The sequence below is a fragment of the Falco rusticolus genome, chromosome 6 (genome assembly GCF_015220075.1).
Source record: "Falco rusticolus isolate bFalRus1 chromosome 6, bFalRus1.pri, whole genome shotgun sequence".
In the NCBI taxonomy this organism is placed as follows: Eukaryota; Metazoa; Chordata; class Aves; order Falconiformes; family Falconidae; genus Falco; species Falco rusticolus.
This window is the reverse complement of record NC_051192.1, coordinates 72,391,171-72,412,272: the sequence shown is the minus strand read 5'-3', so window position 1 is coordinate 72,412,272 and position 21,102 is coordinate 72,391,171. Positions and strand designations below refer to the sequence as shown.

Here is a 21,102-nt window from a genome sequence, read left to right as displayed (position 1 = left end):
ACAGAAAGACAGAGGAACACTTGATATAAACTCTCCCCATAACAATACAAAATCCTTGTCAGATCAGGAATACTTTGATACATGTGAAGAAAGCAGAATGATCACTTTGTATACTGTGTCCATGTGAATGACAGCGCTTTGGTCTTCACCTGTACCCCCAGGCTGCCATGTCAATGACATCTGATGCATCACAACTGACATTCTTTTGTTTTTTCCATGGTTTGGTTGGTCGGTTTTTAACTAAATTTAAATGTTGACAGCCAGCACACCTGAGATCTCTGTCTGTCAGATTTGAGTATATCAAAGACAAAGTAAGGGATGACAGTGTATGAAAGTGAGAGAGGAAATAGATATTGGTATGGAATAGGAAGTATTATTTTTTTCTGATAATATGAGAAATAGCAGAATGTAATTATACCATATATAAAATCTGGTTATTGCAAATTCTCCTGGAAGCTATTTCCAGGCACATGAAGTTCAAGGAGTTGTCTGGGAACAGGCAGCACAGATTTATCATGGCAAATTATGCTTTACCATGATGAGATGATAAGATGAGATGGTGTGACCATGATGAAATGAAGAGAAAGAAAAGCAGTAGATATAATTTACCTTGACTTTAGGAAGGTTTTCAGCATTGTCTCCTGTGGTGTTTTTCTTGTTTATTGGACTAAATAAGTTGCTTACTAGGTCAGTAACTGAACTGGACTGGCATGCTGAAAAGTCGACAGATCAAAGTGACTGGTGTCTGTTTACTAGAGGCATTTCTCAGGAGTCAACACAGCTGCAACACTTTTGCATGTCTATTAGCAATCTGGAAGTGGGACATAAGGGGTCCTTAGTAAATTTGTGGAGGATGCCAGACTGATGGGGAGTGGTTAGTGTGCAGGGCTGCCATTCAGAGCAACTTTAACAGGCTGACAGAAAACTCACGAAAATCAACAAAGGCAGAAGCCAAATCCTGCCTCTCAGCCAGAGCTGCCCATGCAGCAATACTGGCAGGTCACTGCCTGTGTAGAAAGCATTTTCATAGCAAAGGACCTAGGGTCCTGATGAACAGAAAGTTGATTGTGGGCCAGCAGTAGGCCCTCTCAGCAAACACGGACAATGGGTTGTGCGAGCAAGAATATAGCCAAGACATTGCAAAAAGTGATTATTCCCCTTAAATCGTCACTTAGGAGGGTTACTTTTAGAGTACTGTGTTCAGTTATGGGATCCCCAGTAAAGACACTGACAAACAGAGCAAGCCCAGTGGAAGGCACTTATGAGGCTGAAGCAAATGATATGCAAGGAGGGGCTGAGGCAGCTGGATTTGTTCAGCCCAGAGAAGAGAAAGCTAACAGAGGGTCTCATTACTGTCTTCAACTACATAAGGAGAGGTCACAGAGGAGACAGGACAAGACCCTTCTTGGAGACGTACAGTGAAAATTTGAGAAGTACCAGTCACAATATGTACCAAGGAAAGTGCTGACTAGGTATAAGAAAAAAAATATTTGACCACAAGAGTGGTCAGACAAAATAACCTGCCACAAGAAAGGTTGTAGAACTTCCATCCTTGGAGCTATTCAAAATTTGACTGGGAACACGGCCCAGCCAGCCTGGTCTAATTTCAGAGTTATTCATGCTTTGAGCAGAACATTGGACTAGGTGACCTCCAAAAGTTCATTCCAACCTAAATTATTCTGTGATTCTATAAATTACTATGTGTAATTTTTTTAAAAAAAAGCTTCTAGCTATTCACATGGAGTGTGAGAGCTGTTAAGGTTGCTTAGTCTGACCTGAAGGAAGAAGGATCTAGGTATACTCCTTGCTACAGTGTTGAATTCTGGCACAAGTTTGGGATGGGATGTTTACAATTTCCTTTATAGAAAGATAATGTTTGATCCTTTTGAATATTTCAAAATGTTGCCTCATGCAACTGGCTGCTTACTCAAGGCTGTTTAACATGAAGAACCTGTAACCCAAGAACCATAGAAGTTTTGAGTCCACTTACAGTATTCCCTTTGATATAAAAAAAAAAAAAACTTTCTTGTCTTGCTGTTAGAGAGGCTATAATTTCCCTCAGTTGCATTACAGCTAATGACATCTAGATGTAATGAGACTTAAATGGGAGCTAGGTGGTTGCAGAGTTTTCTCACTGAGCCCTCATTCAGAACAGTCTTCATTTATTTCTTTGGGAATACTTCATAGCTCCTCGGCTTCATGAAGGTGATTTAAGAAGGTGTAAATGGGAGAGTGATAGTTTTCATGAAGTAATACAGTTATCTGACCTAGGACAGGGCTAATGCATCTTTTTTGAAAGATCAGAAATCCTCATTGTAACACAAGCAACATTGTAACATGAACAACTGGTTCAAGTTAAAATAATCAAAACAGATAGATAAAATATTTACCCATGTGTTTTCAGATATCTCCAAGCACCATCAATACTTCCACCATTACATCCATACTGATTCCTGGTATCACAAGAGATCAAATTCTGAGCAGAAAGGTTGTCTGTGATCTGACCCTCAGAATGAATTGCTATTCTATCTGCCGCAACACCTGTTTTGAAATAAATTTTCCATTGTCAAAACCAAATAATTTCTCACAATTTCACATTGGTTGTTGTGAAAGAGGGACTGAAATACAACCTCGGTATTTTCTCTCTGTGCAGATGTCTGTCTTTACAAAACAATAAGGATATAAACTGCACAGACTTCTGAGAGAGGACTGTGAAACTGCAAAGCATCATGAGCAACTTCGCTGACATATTATAAATCCATAGATTTACTGTTTATCATAAAGTCCCACATTCCTAAACATCAGATAAAGCATTTACATAATTTAGTCTGATAGTCTCTACTATGTATATAAATGCATATTCATCTCTTCTTGACTTCAGCAGAAGATGCAAATGCTCCCCCACCTCTCTGCAGCCTAATCTCATAATCTCTTTTCTTTCTTTTCTACCTTTGCTTCGTTTATTTGAGAAAAAAAGAAAAGCAAAAATGAACAGTCCTATGAAGAAGAAAATTCAAGACTGAAAATACATATTGTTTTCTGGAACGAATATTTGGAAATGCTCGTATCAATGTGTAAATATGGGATGCATTGGACTCCCTTCCCTTATCACACAAAACTCTTCTTCTGAGATAAACACTTTAGATGTCTGAACTCAATCAGATAGTCGTAATTCTAAGTACTAGTATATTTATGCACTGATTTAAAGGCAGACTAGGTTAACTAAGTTGTAGATGAAATTAAGCGGCTTCTCCTTTCTTTAAAGAATGACAATGAAACAATTCTTAAGCCCCAATCCCAGTCATTACCTGTGCTTAAATTATATTTTCATTATTGTTAGCTCCTCATTTTTGAACCTGAAAATAAATTTTACGAATCCCTTGAAATCTAAAGCCCCATCAAAATCAACATTAACTTCAGTGAACTTCAGAAGATTGAACCTGCTGATGGCAGCCAACAATGACTGTGTTTTGAGCTTTTGTGAGGTGTCACATGATAAAAAAATTATTTTCATATGTGTAAAAGCTTGTTACTGAAGAGTTTTGGAATACTTTTATGAATTACTCATGATAAGAAAAAATTAATCTTACAAAGAAGGACTGAAAATTCAGAGTAAAATGCTAGATGAACCTAAACAACATGGGAATGCACCTCATAATATTTAGCATTGAAAATAATTACGTGAATTAAAAATCAGTAGATTCACTTATGAAAGTGAAAAATTACACTGAATATCTGGAAAGTGTTTCCCTCAGTGAGCTCTGTTCATCTCTCTAGTAATCTGTCAGGAGAGCTGTCAGAAACTCTCTTGGTTTTCTCTTTTAAAACTACACTGGGCAAGACATATTGGTAACAGAGTGTGTTCAGTCTGGCTCTGGCAGGGAGCTGGGGTTAACTGACTTAAACACTCCTTTCCTTCTTTTACTTTTACTGCTGTGATATAAAGAAGCAGAAGACTGCACCCATGAGGATCCACTGGTCAGATCAAGTCATATAAAGATTGATTGCATAATTTTTTTCTCTATCTTTACATAACGCAGTATGTAGTGAGATATATTTCAGCCTAAGAAAAATGAACATTCTGATCTCTGTAGCTTTTTTGGAGAAAATGACACAAACACTTGTGCTCATTTTTCATAAAACCAGAGGCTGTAGCATGAGATTGAACTGCATTACTGACATTTCTTTGCTTACAGAATTTGAAAGTATTTTGTTCAAGAAACACCTGAGCAGTTTCAGAGTTTTCCTCTCAGAAAATTATTGAAAAGATTATGTTTAATTTACTTGAGTAGTAAGGGTGGGACAATGGTAAATGCACAAATAAATAAATACATTAAAAAAAAAAAAAAAGTCTACCTGTTCTAAGCTTTCAAGGCATGCATGTAGCTGTGCAAACAGGGAATGCAGATTTTTGTAAAAGTTACTCTACCAGTTATGATAAATTGTGTTACTCAACACATTCTCTACTTTCTGCCACCAGAAAATCTCCCTACATTACACAAACTTATGAAAAGCAAAGCTTCATAGCTCAGATTGACTTTTTAAGACTGGCATAACTTAGAGAGAAAGCTGTAGCAATTTTAAATGTTCCAATTTGTTGATAAAAAGTGAACAGCAAGCTGAAATTAATTCATTACTAATCTTTACACATTTTCATCACACATCTAACATCAATCGTATTTTTAAAAGGAGAAAAAAAATATTATTACTTGCAGTTGAAAAAGCCCAGGACGCTCCACAGTTTCGTTGATCCAGAGGATCATGGATCCACTCAGGCCATGCATAAGTGGCTGCAAAAAATGCAGGAAATTTTTCTTCTGGAAGTGTGTTTCCCTAAAACAAAATGTAGGACATCTGTGTATGCTTCTATTCCTAATTTTTTCTTAAATTTTACCTTAATTTTGTTCTTAAAATTCTTAATTCTTAAACAGAGGCAACCAAAGGCTTTGGTACCTGTGGCTTCCCAAGCATCCCTGTAGTGGTTACCTTGTGGCTAGGTGCTGTGGGCCCCCCGCGAGCAGGGGCATTCTGGCACTCCACTAGCTGAGCTGGAAAGCTGAGCTCCACAGCTGCCAACCTGAATAACCTGGCCAGTTTCTCTCTGATTTTTATCTCACACAACAATTCCCTATGAAACATGTTAATTATGATCCAGCTGGCATTTTTTGAAAGAACAGCCTTCTGCTACAAATAGCAGCAAAGTTAGGTACCGGTTATCCTATTCTCCTTGACACATGGCTACAGGCAAGAAATTTTAGTTACCATGAGGGAGGCATCAGTACAGTGTATCACTGATTTTTTCACACAGAGGTTTCTCAATCTCCAGCACTTATTCTTGTTCCAGAACAAAAAAATCAGTGATTTTTCTTCTACTGTGCAATCTGATGTTGAGTCAATGAAAATTCATGGTCTGCTCAGCTAAAGCCATTTGGACAGCCTTTTTTGCAGTCTTCATCCCTCAGCCTTAATTTATGTCCTCTAAGCTTTGCAGAAATATCTGCATATGCAAGAACCATCTGGTACAACTGCTAATAATCTGCTCTGTGTTCAACTTATCAAAACCACTGACCCATTTTTTTTTTTTTTTGCTGTTGAGCTTTGGGGAACGGTTGCTTAAGCTGCACAGGGAAATAGGAATAGCTATAGAGAATTGCAGTGTTGGTCCATCCAGTCTATCAGTTTGTCTCAAACAATAAGATCTGTTCCAGACGAAAACACAATATACAAAATATGATAATCTGTTCCTAAGCAAAACATTCCCTGATGATTCTTTTCTACTAGTAGGCTCATACCCTGAAGTACAATGGCCTCTATCCTGTTCACATTCTGTTATTTTACTTTGCTTTACTTAATCTTCTAATTCTGGGTGTCCTTGCTGCACTATATTTCTAAATTGTTTATGTGACTTATAAGACTACATACCTTTTCCTGAAGTGATTTAAACATCTGAGGCCAGTCCTTTCAAACTATTTCAGGGCTCTGGGGAACTGAACTTTACCATTTTGGCTGTATCCAGATCATTTTGTTGCGTACATTGGGAAATAGGGGTGCCTCCACCCAGCTTGTACACCTGGATTTCCCACAGAAAATCCATGGTTGAGAAGTGGGTAAGGAAAAAAGAAGCTTGCACCTCAAATCCGTATTCGACATTAGGCTGGGATACAGCACCAACAGGCAGATTGATGCAGTCTGTCATATGCCCAGACCCGGTAACTCTCAAGTGCTTCCAGGTTTACTACATTAGATGCAGGCAGTAAATCCTAAATACCATTAAGGTATACTGCAAGCCGTTAAGTCACTTAAGTGCTTTTGAAAGTTTTACCTCCACTCATAACAAGCCAGTAATCTTTTCAATCTTGCTAAATTATTAATCTCATTATTTTGATTAATCACTTTCAAGTCTGCTTTTTCAAAAGCTTCTTAGATACATGGGACTTGCAACCTGAAATGACACACAGAAAGCAAGAGCTCCTTTAAAGAATACCTTGCTATGTATCATTATGTTCATTATTAATGAGCAAGCAGAAGCACAAGATTTACTTTGAAGATGGATCATACAGGTGAAATCCCAGGCAAATAGAATTTCTTTCACATGGTAAGACTGCTCACTATCAAGCAGTAAATAAGCAAAATTTGGCAAAGATTGTTTAGTACCCTTAAGTGTGCAATGACCACTTACAATGTTACAAATAAGTCAGCTGAGAAAAGCAACAATGTGTTACTTTATGTATGCCTAAACCGCTGCCAATGTATTTAATAGCCTCATATTGTAAATCCCAGAGCAAATCCCTCATTAAGCCTCAGCCTTGTCATTTAGAAATGCAGGACTGACCTGTAGCCAGAAACATTAGCTTTTTGTCTGAGAAATTGCTAACCTGATATTGAGAAGCACTGCTGTTCTGTGACAAATAGTAAGTCTATTTAACCCTTGGCCCAGCTCCAAGGACCAGCATCAGACAGCACAATGCAATCAGCAAAATTATTTTTAAACCTTCATATGTATTCTCTGCCTTGAAACAAGCAGTCTGGCCAAATCAGAAAGGTAAGTGGACATAAAAGAACACTCATACTTCAGCTATGACTTTTTCAGAAGAGTTAGATGGCCCATCAGAGAAAAAAGGCTGAAGATTACTGAATTTGCAAATGTGAAAATAGTTTTTTCTGAGGGAAAGCAAAAAAAAAAATTTTTCATCTAGGGAAAAGGTTCTGGACATCACTTGCTTTGTGAAGACAAAACAGGTTATGCACGAGCTTCAGTTTGCAAGAGAGAGATCTACAACTGCTGAGCTTTTTTGCTATGAAAAGTCATGTATCAGTGGAACAGCTGGTGTACTTTTTATACCTTCACATTACCTTTACAACTTCTTTGATACTTAATACAAAATGGTCCCTTATTACTAAAGTATGTATTCCATTTTCTTGTAAGATGGCACTTAGGAGAGCTCCTTGTTGCTGGCAGGTGCAGACCCCACCACTGCAGTGTACCTTCTTGCCAGAACACGTACTGACAGAATACCACCAAATATGTATCACAATGTGTTTTAAAGGCCTGGCAGCTAGTTTTGTGCTACACAGAACTTCAGGAATGATTACACTATCTCCTGTAGTGAGTAAACACTTTCTAAACGTCTCCTCAGATAACACATATGACATTATTGGGAGCTTCAGCTTTGTCAGGGGTCACAACAGTTTTAGTGATGTATTTAGCTATAGATCTATGTTCAGGTCTAGCCATACTCTGCAGCAGAGGGTCCTCATTTCAGTAGTTCTTGTTCCATACCATTTTCTTTTAGGTACTTCAATTTGCCATCATGTTAAACTACACTTCCAGGGATGAGTGTCACCTTATGGAGCAGGTATAGCCTTTTGTTAATAGCAGACCTCTTAAAATCTCTGTGAGCAGCTTCAAGAAGTTTGTGTTTTCTCTAAGATGAAATGTAGCTCTGTCACTCAGTTTGATTTGAAGTAATGTTATGAAGCTATGTTTGTAGTTGGATACGTCAGTCAAAGAAACTAAAAAACTAGACTAAAAAGCCTCTGCTCCACCACCATCAGAACAAAGACTATGCCGTAGATGTAAAGAGGTCAATGCAGAAGCATTTGACATCCTTGAATCTTTTTTCCATGCAAATGAGTAAGGAGCCCCTGCTACACAAACTTGCTTGTCCCAAGCATCCCCAAAAGACAGTAGAAAATAATTAGAACAGCAGGCCCTTGGGTACCAGAAACTGTCATTTATTCCCTAAATAGTAGACCAGTAGCATGCTGAAGAAATGATTTTATTTAAAGTTAAAAAAAAAAAAGTTTTATTTAATGAATGGGTAGCTACAGTTTTCTTTCTACATTAGCGAAACTACCAAGTTTTAATCAGGTCAGCACAAGATAAAGCCAAAAACTCCTGGACACTAATTGTAGCATTTTTATCAGCTATATATATATATATATATGTCTTTGGGCAAATGACTTGCAGTTTTCTCACTTGCAAAATGGAAAAGGCAGTAATAGTCTCAGAGAATGCATGAATATTTAATTAGTGCAAATTTATCCACAGTAACTAGTACCTTAGCCTGCAGATGAATTAGTACTCAATAAATTTACTTGAAGGTCAAGCCATTAAGGCTCGAAGAATTTGTCTGAAAAATATTAAAATTATTATTTCTGAATGTCATCATATCTTTTTACTCTCTTCTGAGCCTTCGCCTAGCTACAGCTGAAGCTTAATGGAAACACTGTCATGAAAACTCACTTTTTTAGAACTTTAGGACTTTGTACCTGTGTTAGTGTGCTTCAAAAAAATATCACCAACAGAAAATTATTTATGGAAGGTGAAGCAAGGATAAGTGTGTCTGAAAATACTTATCCTAAAAAGTGCCTGGAAGTTAATTCCATGGCCACTGTTTGTTTGCCAATTGGAAGAATCTGTCAATGTACCCCTTGTGAGCCCAAGTCATGCCATGAAATTGCTGGATCATGCAATGATAGTAGATATGGAGCTGGCTACGAGTGAAAAAAATTTTTTAAATGTTTTTGTGAAGTAATAAATGTGGTAGATGACAGGAAATTTTCTGAGGCAGAACAAGGACACTTAAAGAGGTGACGTTTTTCTACAAAACTATAGAGACAGAATGAGGGAGATTTGGAGCTTCACAGGAAGCTTCAGTGAAAAATATTTTAACATCAAGAATAACTAAGAGAGAAACCACTGGGGTAAAAGCAAGAAAGTTCTAACAATTTTGAAGAGAAGCTATGGGAAGGAGAGAGGCTCATGTATAATTTAGAGCAATTTTTCAAAAGCTCGAAGAATTCTCCAGAAGCTGAGAAAGTCATACAGATATGATTATTTTCTATTTTTAGCTTTTCTAAGTAGAGAGAAAGGTTTTTTTAGAGTCCTGTGCAAAGCTTGTGCTTCCAACAACACATAGGACTTCCTGAGGGCTAAATGCATGAATGTGCAAAGCTGGACTTCAGGAGAAGAATGCATTGAAGCTCCTTGGGTGTCTGGCAAGGCCAGAGATATTTGGGTTGTGGCTCACAGATTTCATAAAAAGATAGTAGATAGAGAAAATATGCCTGAGAAACGTACCAGTGGAACAAAAGCTGTAAATAGTGTAGCAGTTTAAAGAAGCTGCATGAAACTTAATAACAATGCTTCAATAGGCTGGACTTAATGCAGGACTACTGAGCGACCAGCTACCCAAACTGAAAGGAAAAGAGGAAATATTGCAAAGAAATTCTTGTTACCTTCCCTTTCTTGTTTTCCCAGGTGGGATTTGTCTCACCTAGCTAGGTACCTAGTAATGTAGATGTCACCCTCCGAGCCAGGTACATGATACCCACTTTTTGCTTCTGTTATATAAGCATCATACGGTATTCCTCAAGATAAAAAGCCAACAACAAATCAACCCCAAGTCTCTTGAGCCTCAATGCACTTTGCTGGTAATTTGTGGCAGATACTTACTAAAGATTGCACTAAACTCTTTTATGTCATTGTCTTATTTTGACTTGCCATCTTCAACTGAAGCAGATCCTTCTTTGGCTGCAAAAAGTAGTCTAGCGAATTATACAAGGCAAAACTCCAAAGCTTAATTTCTGTCAACTTCTTGCTCTGACAATCCCCCTTAATGTAATTTTGAGCAAGCTGGCCAGTCTGGGCCACAACCCAATGCCTCACCATGCTGGCGCAGGGAACTGACTTTGTGTGAGGCAAAGAACCAGTTTGCATCAAGAAAGTGTTAGGATTGTTAGAATCGTTGTGGAGGCACATGACCCTCCCCCTCTTTCCCAGATTCCCTCAAGTGGTATCTCCTCACTGCTTGTGCTCCCCACAAGGTCTTCCATGATGTGGAAACCCTTCTGCCATAACACACAAAGAACAAGGATTAATTGTTGACTTCAAATAGATAATCAAATGTTAATACTTGCCTGAACTATATAGAAGCCAAAGATAAAAACCCGTTACATTTTATGTCACTTGCAAACCTTGGATCTAGCTATTTATTCTTGCAGTTTTCTTAATTTCATTATGTTGAGGTAGTTAGCTTTTCAGTCCATGATTTCCATAGTTTGGGGTCTTCTAAGAAGCTAAGAAACTGATCCAAAGCATTGGAAAATCTACTCTGTATTCAATAACTATGCATTTCTTCTTTAATTACTCAACCTACCTACCTAAAGTATATTTGCTTTGATGCAGAACTAATCTGAGCATAAATATAAGATAAGAAATTTAATTTAGCTGCCATGAAAATGGCCATGGCCAAGACTTTTAGAAAGCTGGTAGTAGACAACCATCTCATTTTCCAATGCTTTCCATCATTTTTCTTTCCATTTGGCCAAAACCCCAGCCTCCTACCACATCTTTACACTGCTTTATCCTATGGGCTTTCAGAGCTTCTTTCAAAGATTGCTGTTTAGTTTCAGTTGTTATCCTTAATGAACTATCCCCCAATTCATATTTTATGGTTACAGCTGTGTGTGCAATGATTAGCAAATGAAGAGGATCATATGAAACCAGCCTAATGAAGTCAAGATTTCAAACACCGGTGATCTACAACACTAAGTTAATATTGGTGTGTAGCTTCCCAATGGTTAGCATTTGGTTTTTCTCCTCCTTGTTTGATTTCCACCAATAGGACCACATATTCTGTGACTTAGAGAACTATTCTGGGAGCTTCATATTCAACATGGAAACATTTAGTCTTAAATCCCTGAATCATAATCTTACAGTTTTTCACATTTATTTTTCCACGTGATGAAGTTATTTTAAAAAATTAACAATTATACACCACACTTACAGGAGCTTCTCTCATGTTCAGCAAGGAATGAGATGGAGGGAAGGTGCCCAGGCGCTTTTTGAAACCTTCTTCCACTGTCATTCCCCAGAATTGACTGTAGTTGTCAGCTTTCCATCTTCCTCACAGACAGAAAACAAACAAAACCCAAGTTAGAGATACTATTCACATCAATATGTTGCTCCTTTGTAAGAACACCACTAACAAAAACATCCAGAAATAAATCTTTCAAATTACATTTCAAAACCTTTTATTCGATATGCATGAGAAAATATTTAGTACACTCTTCCACTGCAAATGACTGTAGGATGGAGCAATACAGCAGTATATGAAAATAGGTGATTTGAAATCTCCATCATGGCAGCCTGCAGGAGATGAGCATGCAATGCTTCAGAGGAGTACTGGAAAACAAGATGCTCAGTCATAACAATTACTGAGGTTACGCTCAAATTGTGCTTCAGACAAGATGCCCACAGAGAATGAACAGCTTTATGTAGTGACTTACATTGCCTTCAAGCTCTGGTGCACCTGCAGTGAGACACTGTTGAACCCAGCAGAAAGCCCAGCTAACACCTTCTGCCTGAGTTTTACACTAATAGCCAGGTTGAAAGAAAAGGCTCCCCATGGCTCTTTAATTATTTCCTCCCTACTCACAGGTAGAGTAGACTCAGATTGTAGTGTTAACCCTGCAAACTGTATACACAACAGAAAAAGAATACCTTGCAGCAATACACATTTGGAACATGCCAGAACACGTTATTACTGGAAAAGGGTTGAGCCACAGCTTTCAAGAAGCTGAAAGCATTCTCTTTACCCATTTCTTTCTTGCTTGTGTACGAGGAACAAGGAGGTGGGATTCGTGCTGCCCAAATGAGAAGCTTCACTGCTCTTGGCCTTCTTGTAATCAGAGAAGAATACAAGCACCTGCTTGTTGGATCGTATCTTACCTGGGCAAACCTTACCAATTACCACTGATGATAGAGAGGTGAGGGGCACCAGGTGCTTAAATGAAGTGTCTACCCTAACTCAGTTGGTTTAAATGTCTCCAATGAAGTAGAAAATTTTTTGGCACTAAGTCACAGTTTGAAATCTGGGCAGGCTTCACTGGTGAATTTTGCACCTCAGTTCCTAAGGAGGCAGCCCCTCTATCTCTGTCTGTAAACAGCCAGCAGGCTCCCAGGGCTCAGCTGTGGTACTGAGGTGCCCCTAATCCCCTCTGCGCTACCTGGAGGGGATAAGAACTTGTAGTAAGAAAAACACAAAGCCCTACACAGTTCTGATATTTTGGTCCCCATTTGGCCCATCCTTTCCTCTTTCAATGCTACCTAGTCATGTCATGTAGAACAATGCTTTTGAGGGAAGAGAAAAAATTACTTTAAGTATCTATCCCAAGTAATAAATAAAGTGAAGTATAAGGGAAGGTGATCTAAATAGTGTTTTGTGAGAAAAAACTTGTACTAAACTTGGAAAATATTTTAGAGCTATGTTTACAATGTCAACTCCTATCAGCATGAGACTTTATCTTTCCATTTAAAACTCCATCATCTGCCAGAGATTTAGGAAAGTTTCACAGATGTACATTTACCATCAAATTGTTGTAATGTAATTGGGGAAGGAAGGGGTGGGGGTGACTGCATAACTTGTAATTCATACAAACATACAATGAGCAATACAGCGGTTTATAACAAAACCTTAAAATAAAAGCATTCTCACCCATAATCTCCAGAATTGATGTGCTGAATTAAGTCTTGGCGAACAAGGCATACTTCTTTTGAACATTTCCAGAGACTCTGGAAGCATTTGCTGAAAGGGCAAGAATATCACTGAGCAGAAAATTAATTGTCAAAGGAAAAATATGCATTTTAACAGCAGAAGGAAGGTGGGTAGAAAAAAGTATAAAAAATATAAATGTTACATAGTGTTTATAAAAACACAATGCTACTTCACTACCTTATGAATCGTAACTGGAACAAGGTGGGAAGGTTGACAGCTTGTGGGAAAGGTTGTATTTGAAAAATTTTGCTTCCATCTTTGTGAGACCAAAACAGGGAAAAAACCCAATGTCCATTAAATGAGATGCTCTGAGCAACTTTCACTGTGGAAACCCAGAAAGGAGCCATATGGCCATAGACACCTTGCTCCAGGGATGCTGGTCTGAAGTCGGAGCATGGGGGTCAGCCCTGTTTGAGTGCTGCTGGAGCCCCCCGGCTGTTCTGGAGCTGGAGGTGCAGGGCTGGATTTTGGAGAGGCAAAGCTGGGAGGCGGCTTAGGCAGCTGACTGCCAGGGTCAGTAGCAGAGCTCCTGTCTGTGCTGTCTGCTCCTGTCCCAGGGCAGTGAAAGGAATGCGCAAACAGTTCATCTCTTTCCTACATAAATATACATACATATATTCTTCCTCTCACAAAATAATGTAAGGTCTCATCACTCAAGCCAAAGAAACAGAGGAAGACGTTCTATAAATAATCCCCTAAGCTTTAATGATATTTGTTTTGCCAGGGTTCAGGTCAATGCCCAGGTCTAGGCTGAAACCATTTCTACTCAGGTCAGAGCCAGCAGACTGAATGAGCAGGACAGAATCCCCCTGAGGAGGGGTCTTTAATACTTCCATTTTCATATTTTGATTAGAAAGTCCACTGACCTCTTGCAATTCTTCTAAATTGTCTGTAATCTATTTCTACAATATCTTAATACAGCACTATTCCAGCAGACATGTTTAATATGAATTTAAAGATGCTCACTACCTTAATTGTTGTTTCATGACATATGTTAAATAAAATTCAATTTGCTGTTCTCTGAAACATTACCAGGAATTGCAGTTGTCTTTAATTATTGTTCCTTCTCCATAATATCGGCCATCTTTATAACAACCTGCCAACATAACATATAGAGGTGTGAAAAAACAATCATTTTTGCAGTGAATTAACTCAAAACTCGCTCCTATTGAATTAATTGGTTAAATGCAGTATGCGTAAATTATTTAGTTGAAAGCAACATCCATTTCCAGCTTCTTCAGAGTAATGAAGGCAGTTTGATGTATTTTAACTTTTTACCAAACACATGATCACTCATAGCAAATAAAATCAGCAACAGATTCAAAACACCCACTGAAAAATTATATGTAAATAAAAATAATTCTTTAAATAAAGTTATTTTCTAGTAATACACTTAAAAAGAATATATTTCTAATAAAAAAATATTTTCTGATTGGCAATTAAAATATAAATAAGTTTTTCCAGTTATAGAATTCAAAAAACTAGTAGCTATTCTAAACCTATTGTCATATATTATTTTTTCTCAACGGTTTAATTCTTCTTTGAAAAACAGGCGGTTCAACCATGTTTCAAGGTAAATGTATGTTTCATATACTCTCCAACTCCAAAACACAGTATAAAACCTGATTTGAGCGATGGTTTTTCCAAACAAATACAAGACTCCTAATTTTCTTCTTTGATAACGTTTCACTAAGAAAAGACTTTGTGTGTGTTTTAAGATCTTCCACGTAAACTGTTTCTTCAGTCAAAGTTTCAGTGAAAGAAAGACCCAGAATGCCTGTGCAGGGCTTTGGATCCAGGCTCTCACAAACACTGTACATTTCACACATGGGTCCCTGTCTTCCAGCCTGTTCTTACGGTTCCTCCACTGGTAAGCCTACAGGTAGAGGTCACGTTCCTTCTCCCACTGAAAAGGCTGGGAGCCAGCATGCCCAAGTTGTCCTTTCAACTCTGTTTTCGAGAAGCTTAAACCATATTTCATATTGATAAAGGGTGACTTACATTTGTGATCTATCATACTGTTTCCCCACCACAGGTATGAGGAAGGCCATCCTCCTCCCGCAGAAAGGCTGCAGTTCCTCTGCCCAGGCATACAACGTGCGCCTGGGCTGCCTGGGCCACCTTTATTGGCAGGAGTGCTCTTCTGAGCCACAGCTAATTTCACACCCAGGTGCCGAAGCAGACTAGAGCTGATGAGTGAGTTACAGGTGCCTGCCTTTCCCGGTTAATGACACAGCAGGCTGCGTTAGCTAGTGCAGGCGCAGGTGAGATACATCCCACCTAAGCAGTCTGAGGCCCAAAGTGTTTGCCCTAATTCATCTTCCACCAAGATCTGAGACATTTTTCAGAGAATATGCAAAGCAAATTACTCAAGTGTCACAGTTTGTCACAGTCTGCCACAGACAGCATCCGACAGTAGGTGGAATGAGGCATCAAGCATTTCAAATATATTTCAAATATATCGAGGGGAGGCAGTATGGGTGCAGCACCTGAGCAGCAGGCCAGAGCTCTGCTGGTGGGCATCACTGCTCATCCCTGACAAAAAATGCAAACCTGGAGAAGTACGGAAGCTTTCTAATAACATGTGCTTAGGGAACTGAACATTAAAACCGTACAGTTTCGCTGGTCTAGCCTAATTGCAGAGAGAGAGCTGGGAGTGCTGCCTGAGGCATCGGTGGCAGAGAGCAGAGATATCTAAGCTAAAAGACACTGTTTGCGTGGGAACACAGCAAGATCATCTGGCTGTGAATATATTAGGTTGAAATATAAATGTATTAAGTGGGAAATTAATTAATTTAAAGACGTAGCCTGGTGACTTCATGAATGGGATTACATGATGTTAAAAACATGACTGGAAGGAACAGTATTTGGTACACGAGGACTTCCCTCCCAGGCTGACATTCCTATACCCTCACAACACTGACTGCATTTGCCCCCAGTATTGATGTCAGTACTTTTGTCAGTGAAATGTCCCCAGGGTTACTCGCTTGTAGGCCAGATCCTGACTGTGTAGTGTAAAAGCAATTAGAAAACTCTCTACGCGTCACTTTTATATCACCACCAGGTTGGGATCCAGTGTGTTGGCCCTGACAAAGCTTTTGAAACAAAAAGATAAAATGAATAATAAATATAGACAATAAATAAAACTCTAACAATTATTTTAATAACAAAAAAATAGGAATACCAATCAGAACTTCTATTTGGTATCTAAGAGAGGAACATGCACAGTTTCTGCTGAAACATGAAAACCATCAAAACCTACTGAATGCTGGTTTCATAAAGACAAAGTCAAAGCAGGTCTACATAGTTAAATCAAGACTGGCCCTCAGCATGGTGCACACCCATGGAAGAAGTCACAACATTGCTTACTGCTGCTGTGCACCAAGTCAAGTGAATAAACAGGGATCCAGAAATAAAGCACTAAGGAATTTTATTGCTGCTCACTCTGGCCCATATATACTTCAGTTTATTGGTTTATTTAAAGAGCTATGACTCAGGAAGCACTGAGAGCAAAACCACAGGCAACCAAAAGATCAAAAATCTTCCAGGTGAAAAGTACTTTGGTGTATGTGGTCTTCTAGTGCTTAAATAATTCTCAGCCAAAGGCAGAAGCTTAGTCTCAGTTACTAAAAGTCAGCTAATACACTTATGTAATTTCTAAAAATACTTCATAATTTTCAGGCATTCAGTCCTTTTTGCTTCTCTGTTTTTTCCTTCCAATTAGACTCTCTCTTCCCTTTTCCTCAGACATTCCAGTTCCAGGAAGTTCCTTTCAAGTTATTTTTTTTCTGCTGTATTTTGGCTGCTTTTTTATTCTCCATTTACCCTCTAAACTATTTACATAAAAAATATCCAATAAACAGATTTTAAACAGCTGCAGACTTTCCATCAGGGAAGCACTTTAAGGAGCAGAAAAACAGGACTGTGTTTTGAGATGAGATATAAAAAAAAAGATACAAGCTCACCTATAGAACAAGTGAAGGTTCTTGAATAGAGTAAATACAACTGCTATCTCTGGCAGGTATGTACAGTCAAAGAGTTACAAAACAGCGAACACAGATGCAAAAAAAATGGATTAAGAAAGGCAGTAAAAATATTACCCCTTACCTATTCCCTTATCTAAACCTTCTGTTACACTTTTACCTTTAAGACAGGGGTCCTCAAACTATGGCCCACAGGCTGGATACAGCCCCCCAGGGTCCTCAATCCGGCTCCCGGTATTTACAGAACCCGCCCCCCCCGCCGGGGGTTTGGGGGGAAACCAAGCAGCCGCAGATGACTGCCTGCCACTTCATCCGCGTGCCGGCCCCCTGCTTAAAAAGTTTGAGGACCCCTGGTTTAAGAGGTAGGCTTATGGCACTACCCACATGGCAAACTGCTGCAGGTTTTGTAGTGATTCGTTTACATGAAACAGTTTGCCAAGCTAGACCCACAGGCTGCCAGCTCTGGAGCAGAAATGCTGCTGAATGTTTATGCAGAGCTCATGACAACAACCCCTTAATCTGTTGGCAATAAAATACACCGCTGCACAAAATAAATATGAAATAGATGTCTTTCTTCACATAAATCACAGAACATTATTTTAGATGATTAGAAACACTTTGGAAAATCAAATTTGTTTTACAGCATTTCTGTCACTTGCACTTATCAGATTTTGGTTGCATGCCTGGCTTAAGAGCACAGCCTCCTGAAAAGCTTATGGTCTGAGTGCTGGAATGCAAGCAGTAGGGTTACTGCAAAGAAACAGTTAACATTAAAAAATGATAGTAGTATTTTTGTTGATTTTAGGCTTTTGAAAGTTTGTTACGATGTCCATATTTTCAGCCAGATTTGGTCTCCTAATGCTAAGAAGCTACAAAGTCTTAAAATTCACAATTCTAAACTTTTCTCACCAGCAAAGATTTGGTCTATGCAGGAGCCAAGGGAGGACCAGCTGTTTATAGATTTTTTTTTATTATTATTTTTGTTTGCAGTCTCTAGTTCTAAATAAAAATATACTGAGTTTAGAGTAGTCCTGGAGAAAACTTTCACTACAAACTAACTAGTAAAAACTAAAATAGGCCAGAAATCCTTGTTCTAACCACATCCCTCCACCTACTTTGCACCTGAGGAGGAAAGATAGTGTCCCACAGGAAAACTATGATGGATCAAAATCATTGTAGACTATCTCAGAGCAGTATCATTCAGAATACCTCTCAGTCGTCTTAGTGATTTATTTGTACTGATGGATACAAAAATTTAGATCCTGCTGTCCATCTCATGTTAATCTGTGAAGCTCTATTGAAATTGTTGATATTAGACTAATTTTGACTCAATGAGGTTAACTCTGAGAAGTTTCAGGTAAAACAGAGATTCTGTCCAACAGAAATATGATCTAATCAACATTAGAAATACAGCCCTAGAGATAAAGAAATACTTCATCTTTACAAGCATAATACTTACTCTAGTTTCATACTTTTTGTGTTTGTCCACTATGTCTTTAGTCACATTTTTAGGATGTATACACTCTAAAGATTAATTAGTCCTCTTACTTGCAAGATTATTTTTATCATGATGCATTAATGCCAGCTGAGCATTTTCTCTGTACCTACCTGATGCTGGAGGTGGCCAAGGCTCATCTGATCTGGTGGGCTCAACAGGGTGGTCACAGACATCCCAGTAGTCAGCACAACAGTCTACAGGGCCAGGAGAACCTGAGGCACAGAACTGGTCACAGTAACATATAGCTGTTCTAGAGACAATGTTAAAGCTGCAGTCATCATTTCTTCCTGTGCAACAGCCTCGTACCCTGCAGGATCTTCCCTGATACAGATTCCTTTTTAGCCTGTTCCATTTTGCAGAACCGCCGTCTTCAACAGAGTAAAGTCCTCGGGGGAATTTTCTTCTAGAGTCACGCTGCTTTGCCATCCAAACTTCACTTGCAAAGCAATATAAGAGCAATATTTGACTTTTAAGCCACATTCTTCTGCCTCTAATAGCCTTTTCTTGAGGCCCTCTGTACTTCACTTTATCAGTAAATGTTCATTTACTGTAGATGTAATACCTTCAGCTGGTATTCAGAAAGAAATCTGAACAAAGCTGCAGACTACAATTTTCTAGGAAGACTCTGTATGTGTTAATTATTAGTCAGACACTGTAAACTGATTTATTTGCCCAAGATACAGAGATACTGGAAACAGAGCCACAACTATGTATTCATCATTATGAGATATTGGGTACATTCTTTTGGAAATGAGAAAGTTTATAGTAAAGGTTTCAGAATATACAGAATACACATGGTCCAGTATTTTAATTCTATACTTTTAGCTTCTAAGATCAAAACAATGTGAGGAATAAGTACATGGTGTCAATGGAAGCTGTCTTTCTTTCAGGCTTCGTTTACCTGTTGTCCATTTGATTGGAAACTATATAACACTTAGGTTGAATTTCATCTACATTTTCCTTTCTTACATGTAGGACTGTATCACTGCAGCAAACTTACCCTGCATCCCCCATTTCAATCTTGTTTCCAGTGATGTAACTTAGCTTTATATGTTTCATTTTGCAATCTTTTTACTGTTGGCAAATTCAGAAAAAGTCAGGGGATTATTCAGTATAAACTATTACCCAAAGATACTCTTTCCAGGTTTGCATATCTTTTGTCAAAATGAACTTGGCAATAGTGTAATAAATACCCACTGATGAGTGTTGATTCCTATTTTAAAAGGAAATGGCTGTAGTAATAAAATCACAAGGAAAACCAGAGCAGATATCAAAAAGTAAGTCTAACAGCCCTTACTGCTTGATCTATGGTCTCCAGGTTTTTGAGCAGCAGACCTAAAGAAATATGCATGGTACTGTTGCCAAAATTTAAAAGAATCAGAAAAAAGCAGCAAAGAACTTTGAAGTTCCTAGCAGAGGTAACATACAAAGCTACATTGCAAAAAAAAAAAAAAAAAAAAAAAAAAAAAAAAAAATCAATAAAAAAATCATAGTTTCAAATCTGAACTGTAACAAGACAATTTAAGTCTCCAGAGCTGAACAAGCAGAGGTAAAAATGAGTCATCTTTTTGTCTCCATTCTGTAGTAAATGAGATGAAGCTGCAGAAGTTGATGACAGACTGTTTTCTAGGGAATGAAGGGGATATTTCCCTTTGTGACTTCAGTTGGGCTGTTCAGTGCCACAGGAAGTCATAGCATCAAAGGGCAGCTACTTTTGAAAGCACAGCTAGGAACACAGCTGGTTTGGTTGCTTTGCTATGAATGGTAGAGACATTAAGAAGGAAAGTGTGTATGTTTATACATATAAGCTTGTAATTCAAATGCTCAAGTCTTGATATGGTATCTTGTCAGCAGTGCTTTTATTGGACCTTCCTCCCACACTGTCCCCACCACAGCTAAAGAACTGCAGATGAGGGAAAATTGCATCAGACCACAGGGTTTTTACTTTGCTCTGTTGCAAGCAATCTTCTGTATGGAAGTTAACAGAAAGGCCAAGGTCAGCAACATGCAATCACTGTACATCACTAATAGGATATAAATCTTAGCCTTCCAGTTCGCTTTGTGTTTTTTTTACTAAGTATTGTTTATGAGGCAAAAATCTGGACATTTAAAGTCTGTCACTGACTGCTAGAATGCATCAAATATAACATGAGGAAAATAAGAAAAGACATGTTCATGGAAACTCAGATGAAGTGCTCACTAGACATGATGATCCAGTTCTTTTCCTTTTGTCTATGCAGCTCCATCAGTTCCAAGAGAATGACTCCTGATTTTCACTAACATTAGCAAAATGCAAATCCTCTTTGTTATGACAGATCTTTGGAAATATTTTTACAAAGTTATCTCCTTCCCTTGAAAACATAAAAAATAGAAAAGCTATCTTATGTGATATATGTTACTCACCATCAGATTAAGTGAAAAGGCATGCCTGTGTTTTAAACTACAGACCCCTGGTTTCATTTGGTTTTCTTTGGCGGTTTGTTTTGTTGTTGTCTTTTTTAATTTTCAGCTTCAAAGACTTGCTGATGATAAACCAGAGGCAAAAGATTTGCTTGGAAAT

General features: G+C 38.4%; 1 protein-coding gene across 6 annotated transcripts in view; it reads right to left on the bottom strand.

Annotated features, from left to right (window-relative positions):
- TINAG (tubulointerstitial nephritis antigen) overlaps window positions 1-19,136 on the bottom strand; it is a 46,450-nt gene extending 27,314 nt beyond the window's left edge. For 3 of the 6 annotated variants that reach the window (XM_037393086.1, XM_037393083.1, XM_037393084.1), the window contains exons 1-6: window positions 18,653-19,136; window positions 14,094-14,157; window positions 13,002-13,091; window positions 11,292-11,406; window positions 4,710-4,833; window positions 2,391-2,541 (exon numbers count right to left, since the gene is read on the bottom strand). In XM_037393086.1, coding sequence (XP_037248983.1) covers window positions 2,391-2,541; window positions 4,710-4,833; window positions 11,292-11,406; window positions 13,002-13,091; window positions 14,094-14,157; window positions 18,653-19,022 — 914 coding nt within the window. In that variant the 5' untranslated portion in view covers window positions 19,023-19,136. The remainder of the gene's footprint in view (window positions 1-2,390; window positions 2,542-4,709; window positions 4,834-11,291; window positions 11,407-13,001; window positions 13,092-14,093; window positions 14,158-18,652) is intronic. The other 3 variants (XM_037393082.1, XM_037393085.1, XM_037393087.1) reach the window with 1 other exon arrangement.
- Window positions 19,137-21,102: the final 1,966 nt, after the last annotated feature.